This window comes from Mandrillus leucophaeus, unplaced genomic scaffold, assembly GCF_000951045.1.
Source record: "Mandrillus leucophaeus isolate KB7577 unplaced genomic scaffold, Mleu.le_1.0 Scaffold353, whole genome shotgun sequence".
Lineage (NCBI taxonomy): Eukaryota > Metazoa > Chordata > Mammalia > Primates > Cercopithecidae > Mandrillus > Mandrillus leucophaeus.
In genome coordinates, this window is record NW_012103732.1 from 1,411,597 (window position 1) to 1,420,760 (window position 9,164).

General features: G+C 44.1%; 1 protein-coding gene across 4 annotated transcripts in view; it reads left to right on the forward strand.

The window, feature by feature from the left end:
* The window catches only part of GLRX (glutaredoxin (thioltransferase)), a 14,277-nt gene extending 10,579 nt beyond the window's left edge, over positions 1–3,698 (forward strand). The window contains exons 2-3 of one of the 4 annotated variants that reach the window (XM_011989432.1): positions 909–1,028; positions 3,158–3,573. In XM_011989432.1, coding sequence (XP_011844822.1) covers positions 909–1,022 — 114 coding nt within the window. In that variant the 3' untranslated portion in view covers positions 1,023–1,028; positions 3,158–3,573. Of the gene's footprint in view, positions 1–908; positions 1,029–2,586 lie in introns of all 4 variants that reach the window. The other 3 variants (XM_011989429.1, XM_011989431.1, XM_011989430.1) reach the window with 3 other exon arrangements.
* The last annotated feature ends 5,466 nt before the right edge of the window (positions 3,699–9,164 follow it).

Sequence of the window (9,164 nt, forward strand, 5' to 3'; positions counted from 1 at the left end):
TCATGACTGTGGCTTGGCATGGGTGACTCACCCACGTCCGGGGTGACTTAACCATCTTATGGTGGACCAGTGATTAAAGGAGACTCAAATACCACTACACCCCCCTGGTTGAGGACAGAGCTTGCCTGTGTTGTTTTGTTTTGTTTGTTTTGCTCTGTCATACAGGTGTAAGTGCAATGGCACCATCACAGCTTACTGCAGCCTCGACCTCCCGGGCCAAAGCGATCCTCCCACTTCAGCTTCCTGAGTAGCTGGGACTATAGGCATGCACCGCCATGCCTGGCTAATTTTTGTATTTTTTGTAGAGATGGGGGTCTCACTATGTTACCTAGGCTGGTCTTGAACTCGGGCTCAAGTGACCCTCCCACCTCAACCTCACAAAAGTAGTAGGATTACAGTCAAGAGCCACTGTGCCTGGCCCTCACCTGTGTTTTAACAACACAGAGAGATGATTGTATTTAATAAACTGTGGACCTGAAAAATCAGAGACCTAATGCAAATACTTTTCCAGCTGTATTTAGAAATGAATTCCTTCTTTCCTGATTGTTGTGACCCAGTTTACAATCCCTGATGCAGAGAAAGTAGAGTTCAATCTAGGTGATCTGACTGCAGCCAATTAGAATTCTCCTGAAACATGTTTCTGTAGAGTGAAATTTTAAAATCCCTTTGGCAAGTTGGACAAGCTCATGCATAGCACACTCAACTTGAAAACTCTTCTGGCTTAAAAACATTCTTGGGTTTATAATGTTACCCATTATAACAGTAAGGAAGTCCTGTCCTATAAGCATATACATGAGGAGGTTGTAAAGTGATTTTAAAAATTTGGAATCATGGGAAATATTTCATGATGGGATATGTTCTTTCTAGTCTAGTAATGTAGTAATGTCCTGGGTTGTGTGCTTCTTTAGGTTCCTCGAGTCTTTATCGGTAAAGATTGTATAGGCGGATGCAGTGATCTAGTCTCTATGCAACAGAGTGGGGAACTGCTGACGCGGCTAAAGCAGATTGGAGCTCTGCAGTAACCACAGGTGAGTGGCAGGTGAGGTGCTAGGCCAGGAACATGGGACACCGTGGAATTCTTCTGTCATGGTTTGTTATACTGTAGGACAGCATTCTGGCTGGGGAAAAATGATTTGGGGTGAGTTGAGGAATGGTGATATCAATTAATGAATTTCACACTTTACAAAGAGATTGTGTCAATGGGAGAAATTCTTTCACTCCACCTTCATTTAACAAATATTTATTGAGCATGTGCCAGATGCATGAGAATATAATGATGCATAAAATGATAACCTGGAACTTATATTCCAGAGAGGTAGACCGATCAAAAACAAGCAAATCCTTAAATAGAATAGAATAATGTGATAGAATATGTCAGGGGGTGGGGAGAAAATTGAACTAACATGGTAAGGAAGGGCCTTTCTCAGGAAGGGTTGAGCTGAGACCTGATTGACAAGGAGACTGCTAAGCAGAGATGAAGCAGAAGAGCTTTTCAGCAGAGAGAATAGCAAGTACAAAGACTCTGAGGTGGCAACAGGTAAGGGATGTTCATGGAACAGAAGAAAACCAGGAATAGAGTAAATGAAGTGCAGTAAGAAGGAAGAATAGAAAGAAAGGTGAGCAGGGGCCAGAGTACCCAGGCCTTGGTAAACAATTTGGATTTATTCAAAATGCGATGTGAAACTGAGGTCATTTTGGCTTTACCTGTGTTCGTTTGGCAGATCAACTCTAATTATTAATTGGCTTCCCAAAAGCCAAAACAAAGTTTTCTAAAATTAGTAACCTAAAGGAGATCTTTGGCTCTGTGGAAAACCACAGGGCGATGAACATTTTAGAAAGAAACCATGATGGTTTTGGAGTCTAGCTCCTCCTTCCCCCAGTTCCCCAGCACAGCTAGCGCTAGCCAGCTCCCAAGCAGGCCAATTCAGAGACCTGTACACAGAGAGACGTAAGGGCTGCTTTAGTTGAGGGAGAAATGAATAGTTCTTTAACCAAAATGTTCTTGGAGGGGTATCTATTGCCTGCTAATTAATAACTCATCTCTTCGGCAATGAGTATACATAATTTGTGATAGTTACTCCACATAGCAACAGAAGGGGGAAAAATATCTGAAAAAATACAACTGATTTCCCTGAAATGAAATAGTCAATGCTAGAAATCTTCTAATCGTAATTCTACAATATCATCACAGCAGGTGCACCCTATGTCTGTCTGAGTTCACTTCCTAGCCTTACCACTGGTACTAAAAGCACTCAAATCCAATTAATGGTGGTACCAAATGTTTCCTATTCTGGGACATGTTTAGCAATTTAGGCTTAGATTAAGAATGGGAGAAGATGGGAAATGTCATTTCTCAAACTGCTTCTATTTTGGTGTGGGCATTAGAGTCCCCCATATTCAGAAAGTCTCCTTTCTTGCATTTGGCCTTTTCCTTCAGTGTTCTATGCTGTCATTATTTTACTGGCAGCTGCATCTCAAGGCCATCTGCAACAGAGTGTGTTGAAATGGCAGGTGTAAGTGTTCTGGTAATGAGACAAAGGAAGGATTTTGCCTTACAAGGAGATCCCATTCTTTCTTTCCTGGCAGAGCAGGCCCCCCATGCTGACATCTGTCCTCAAGAGCTGGATGGAATTGCAAATGATGACAGCACTTCCTGGTGGATGAATTTGGGGGCACAAACAGCTTTTTTCCTCTTTTGGCTCCGTATTTAAAAGTGAATCAACTTGCTCTTAACCACAAGGCCAAGAAGGTTGACGGGCCATCTTGGTTTTCTTCTGGATGCGCTCTTTGGTTTTCAGAAGACTGTGACAAGTTCTGGCCCAGGATTCCCTCACTGACCCTCAACTGTTCTCTTTGGCACACGTTTCTTACTGTTCTCCACGTGTCGGCATGTCTCTACCTCTAAGCCAGTGTTTTTCAACTATGTTTATCCAGACTCCTTCTCCACAATGATGAATCCATAGTTGGTTATCTGCTACTGTCCATTAGGTGAAATCATTTTGCTGCTTGACTTTATGGAGTTTGTATTATGATATCAGTGGGTATTTTGAATGTGTTCTTTCAAACTACATGCATCTCTCCACTCAACCCCACCCCATCCCATCCCACCTTGAAAATCACTGCTCCGAACCAGTGTTCTCCACCTTGTCCTCCATAGATCTCGCAGGAAATGTTCAACAATTCTGTGAAAGGTCACAGGACCCAATTGGAGAAATCATATGAAAAGCATAGTTGGTCTTGGCGTCACATGGATCGGAGGCACAAGTGCAGAGGCTGTGGTCATGCGGAACACTCTGTTATTTAAGATGGCTGTCCAGATAATCCTGAACACTGTGTATTTGTTTGATTTAGACTACCAGCAACGATTAAAGCATGAAGTATAGAACATCTGAGAAAACTACAGCCCCCCTACACCAAGAGTGTATCTATGAAAGAGCCCCCACCTTTGAAAACTTAAGAATCCCTTATGAAGTTTGCCTGTTCCAGAATTGTAAGATTGTTAATTTCCTTCTTCAGTCTCTAGTGACAACACTTAATTTCTTTTCTAATAAAAAAATACCTGTAGATGATTCAGTGATTTTTGTCCAATTCGTTTCCATGTTCTCAAGACATTAAGGAATGTTAGGCGAAATATACTAACTTAAAACTGTGTTTATGTTTGGCCATGCCAATATAAATAAAGACATGTGCTGCTGTCACTCATTGGGTACAAATGGTTGATATAATTTTGAAATTTCATATTGAAATAAATGCCAGCTCCAGCTTACTGAATAAGCTTAGGGTTTAATAACAGTCTTTTTTCATTTCATATTCCTTTTTGCCATTTCCCACTTAAGGCCCGTGTACTTCTCACTTCTTTCTTTTGTGGGCCCTAACCGCTCCCTTCAACCAGGATCGCTAGGGATGATTGTTCAGGTTACACACTGCACAATATGAATGCCGCCCCTCCCCTCCCCCGCCAGAGGTTACAGTGCCTGATCGGCTCTGGACCACTTCCCTGCACTTTCACACTTCTTTGTCCATGCTCGTTGTGTGTGTTTCTCCTGAGATGCCTTTTCTTCTCCTTTGTTTTCCTTTGAAACTCCTCCTTGTTCAAGGCCTGATTTAGATTGTTCCCCTATCCTTTCTCTCTCCTCTCATGGCCTTTTGACTGAAAATCATCGTTTCCTCTTCTGGAATTCAAAAACACTGCATATAGATACCGTACGGCTGTTATCAGGCTACGCTGTAGTTAATCATCTGTATTGGTTTCTTGCCAAATTCAGAAGTACCCGAAGGCGACTGGGCACAGTGGCTCATGCCTGTAATCCCAGCACGTTGGGAGGCCCAGGCAGGTGGATCACGAGGTTGGGAGTTTGAGACCAGCCTAGCCAATATGGTGAAACCCCATCTCTACTAAAAATACAAAAATTACCCGGGTGTGGTGGCACATGCCTGTAGTCACAGCCACTCAGGAGGCTGAGGCAGAAGAATTGCTAGAACCTGGGAGGCGGAGGTTGCAGTGAGCTGAGATCATGCCATTGCACTCCAGCCTGGGTAACAGAGCGAGACTCTGTCTCAAAAAAAAAAAAAAAAAAGAAGTACCCAAAGGCAAGAACCTAGACTTAACTATGGAAACCCAGTTTCCAGCACAGAAGAGCTATTTTATCAAAGCAATGTATGCATATGGTTTAAAAAGCCAATAGTACTAAAAGTCTTTTCTGCTCTAACTGCCTCAAACCCAGGTCCTGATAAAGTACCTTACAGGGCCGTGTGCCCCTCCCCAAGGGTATTCCCTCTCTCCATCCCTCCATAGAGGTAACCACTAGTTCATTTTTGTTGTAATCATTCTGATACTTTATAGTTTTACTCCTTATAATATCTCTAAGCAATACATTTTACTTTTGAAAAACAGTAACACCGACCTAGCTATGTAAGAAAAAGGTGATATCACAATTAGACAAACAATCCCAAGAACAGGTAAACTGAACACTGACTGAGTTATAGACTGGCTTCAGTATCCCTTGCAAGTTTTCCAGAGCCTTTTCTGGGGAAGCAGAAGTGGTGCTGAGTGAGTCCCTGGAAACACAGCACGCCATGATCAGGGAGGCTATTGTGTGAACCAAGCGTGGAGTGTCCCCCAGAAATGTGATAATGGCAGAGGGCTGCTCTGCATTTTCTGCTTCTAAGCTCAGTATGTCCCTGCCCCCAGCTTTCAGGAGGAGCTCAAAGCACACCCACACCTCTTCAGCTGGCCAGCTGTGTAGCAGGGAGAACAGAAATGTCATCACCACCAGGCAAGCTAAGTACAGACAAAGATCTGCTTCAGGCCCATTTCAGCTTTCTGTCCTCAAGTTGAAAACTGTACAACTACAGAGAACCCTCAACATGGAAAATTACGCTGCTCCAATCTGGACTGCTGCCCTCTGTCCTGAGGCAGACAGGGTTCTCTATCTGGGATCTCCCTTCACTGTCATTCTGGGGATTCCCTTTTTCTCTCCTATGTTGGATCTCCTCTTTCCTTTGACCCACATGTATGAGTCAGAATACATGCTAGGCTGCTATAACGAAGATATAATGCCCGATAGAAGCTTCTTTATCAAAAAAGTCCAGAGGCAGGCAGGTGGCATTTGCTCCAAGGGGTCATGACTGACCCAGGGGTCGTATGTACCACTTCTGCTCACATCCCATTGGCCAGAACTTAGTGTGATAGCCCCACCAGCTGCAGGGCAGGCTAGACAGAGGGGCCCCTGCCTGGGAAGCCTCTTGCCCAACTAAAACTCACTAAAACTATACAAAAAGAAGGAGATCTATACAAGAAGAAGGGGAGAATGGCTATGGAAAGAAAATTAGCAAACTGCGTCTTTCTCTTTTTTATTGTTTTTCCTCTGAGCCCCAATTTTCTTTCTCTTTTACATCTGAAAGCCTTCCTCAAATGTCTGGAGATGTGACTATCTGTAAATATTTAAAGAATGTGGCACTAAAAAACTGATTGGAAGACTTGTGTACATAGGTTAGGCTTGCCAACTGATAGCTTCACCATAGATGGAGTCTTTGTTCAAATCTCACCCTCTCAGCAAGGGCTCCCCCATCCCCCTATCTAACACTCTCCCTTCCACTTTCACTTAGCATTCCCTATCCCTCTTTATTAATTTATTTTTTTCTATAGTATTTATCTTTTTTTTTTTTTTTTTCAAAGCATAATTCAAGGATAAGGTTCTTTTTTGAGATGTGGTCTTACTCTGTCATCCAGGCTGGAGTGCAGTGGCACGATTTTAGCTCACTGCAACCTCTGCCTCCTGGGCTCAAGCAATCCTCCGACGCTCAAGTGATTCTCCCACCTCAGCCTCCTGAGTAGATGGCACCACAGACACATGCCTCCATGGAAGCTCACCTAATTTTTTGTATTTTTGGTAGAGACAGGGTTTCATCTTATTGCCCAGGCTGATCTCGAACTCCTGAGCTCAAGTGATCCACCTGCCTTGGCCTCCCAAAGTGCTGAGATTACAGGTGTGAGGCCCCACACGCAGTCTATCTTTTAATATTTGGTATGATTTATTTAGTTTACTGTCTCTTCCCTACTAGAATATAAGTGCCTTGAAGTCAGGGATTGGTGTCTATTTACTGCTGTATCTGCAGCATCAAGACTGTTTGGCAGATAGTAGGCTCTTTCTTGAGTGAACAGATTAAAGAATAAATGAACAGGTGTGGATCTGGCTGTCTCATTGGGAGCTCCCCCAATTATTGGTTCCTGGACACCTTTTCTTTTGAGTCATTCAGTGTCTCCAGCTTCACAGCTGGGGGTTGCGCCTCATCGTCAGGGTTCTGGCTGCCAAGCAGGGAAAAGGGACTTGGCAGCTCCCTGGCCGGTGTGTGGACACCTCATGTAACCTCCTATTTCCTGCCCTGCTCCTTGCTGAGTAATTCTGTGTGATATGCAAGGATAGAAAGAATGATCTTTCAAAGAGTATGGAGAGACTGGCACTAGGGGCTGGCAAACAAAACAAAACAAAAACCAAAAATTACCAACCAAAAAATTCACAGCCAAAGCTCTACTCTTTCTGTTTACTGAAGAAAGTAAGTGATCCAATCTCCTGCGAATGTTGCTGATTTTAATAACCACCTTCTCTGCTTCCTCCAGCCTGGCTCTTTGGGCTGGACTCCAGACAGCCATTTCTTCCAATTCAAGGCTGTCCAAAGATGCCCCTTAAGGAGGGAGAAAGAACTGGTAAATTCTTAAACCGATGGTAAATTCTTAAACTGGTGATAAATGGATCTATGTGGCCCAGACCACACTATTTATATCCCCCGTGAGTATTGTTAGATCGTTATCTTGACATTTGGTTGCCAGAGAAAGCCATGCTCCCTAATTCACTATACCATAATATTGTAAAGAACTGGGCTCCTGAGATATTTTACTTAGAATTCCTTTCTTATATTAATAGGGGTCTTCTTTTTTTTTTTTTTTTTTTTGAGACGAGTCACTCTGTCGCCCAGGCTGGAGTGCAGTGGCGTGATCTTGGCTCACTACAACCTCCGCCTCCTGGTTCAAGTGATTATCCTGCCTCAGCCTCCTGAGTAGCTGGAATTACAGATGCACACCACCACACCTGGCTATTTTGTATTTTTAGTAAAGACAGGATTTCACCATGTTGGCCAGGCTGGTCTCAAACTCCTGACCTCAAGAGATCCACCCACTCGGCCTCCCAAAGTGCCGGGATTATGGGCCTGAGCCACCACACCCGGCCTTAATAGGGGTCTTCTTCTTAAATACACCGAATGTTTGAAGGGGCAGAATTTAATCTTGCTCATTAGGGGAAGAGAATTCTGGTCTGGTCCCTTTAAGCACAAGTGATGTTTAAAATGGGTCTATATTTATGCACAAGTTTATACTTCCTGTCCCCAGGCGACTTTTCTGGTGAGCTGTGTGGAGCTGAAAGTGGGAGAGAGAGGGGTAACTAGGAGAGTCAATGACGGCACAGAACGTGAGAGCACAGAGGCAATCCGAGGCTCTGGGGTTTTTTACCGGCTCTTCCTGCGCGCTCAACTCCTCCCTCCCAGTTGACTGGGCTCAAGCCTCTGGGGACCTGCAGCTGAGCTTTCTCAGAAGCAAGCACAGATGCCTCCTTCCTATTCTCTTGTGTGCCTTGTAAAACTTAAGACACTTCATATGTAAAATTACAGCTGTTTATGGGGTGGAGATTTTGCGCTTCCTCCCATTATTAAGTCATCCTTGAGAACTGAGTGTGGATGATCTTTAACACAGTCTGCCCAGGGTTCTAGCCAGATGTGTTAAATGGGGACCAAAGGACCCACTCTGGGAATGGGGGACCAGCAACTCCTGGGAAGACAGAATTAAAGAGCATAGCTGGAACCTGTGGCCATGGGGGCTGTCCCCTGACATCTAGAATGCAACCCTTGTGTAGAGCTGACTCTGGGTGCCTTTATCCAGCCCCTTGCATAGAAGATCTCCTTTAGCCTCACTAAAGCAGTCACTGTACAATTAAAAAATGCAGGGGGTGGCAGGGACGGCTGCCCCCAGAAAGGGAACAGTGTAGGCATCTCCAGACAGGTAAACCACAGGAAAACCAAGGAGCCCTAGGTCTCCTCCCCATCCAGGAAGCCTTTAGCTGGCAGCACAAGGGAGGGGCGGCCACACCTTAGGTTATTTTTGAGTCAGTTTCCCCACCCCTGTGTGAAGGTGTGGTCCAATGGCAGATAGACTGTCCTTAATCTAACCAGAGGACTCCTCCTCCTCCAAGTGAGAAAAGGAGCAAAGGATGCAAAGTGCTCCTTCAACCCTCCCTGAGCTGGAAGGAGAAGAAAAATCCCTCTTCCTTTATAGGAATTTGATAAGTGAGGGATAAGTGATCCCCACTAAGGAGCATGAGCTCTGCCTGCCTCGGCCTTCCAAAGTGTTGGAATTACAGGCATAAGCCACCATGCCTGGCCCTTTTCCAATATTTCAATAAAGGTGAACAGCTGATTTACCCAGTTAGAAGTTTTTCCTGGTTTATTTTCTGTATGGCGGAAGCAGCAAGGAATACAATATAAACTCAGTTCAAGGATAACTGCCATGTACATATAATTATCTATTCAAAATATTTAATTTACTTTAAAAAAAAAATCCCAGCATTCATAGTAGCTTTTGACCAATTCTGCTTTTTCAGTTGATGGCAAAACTC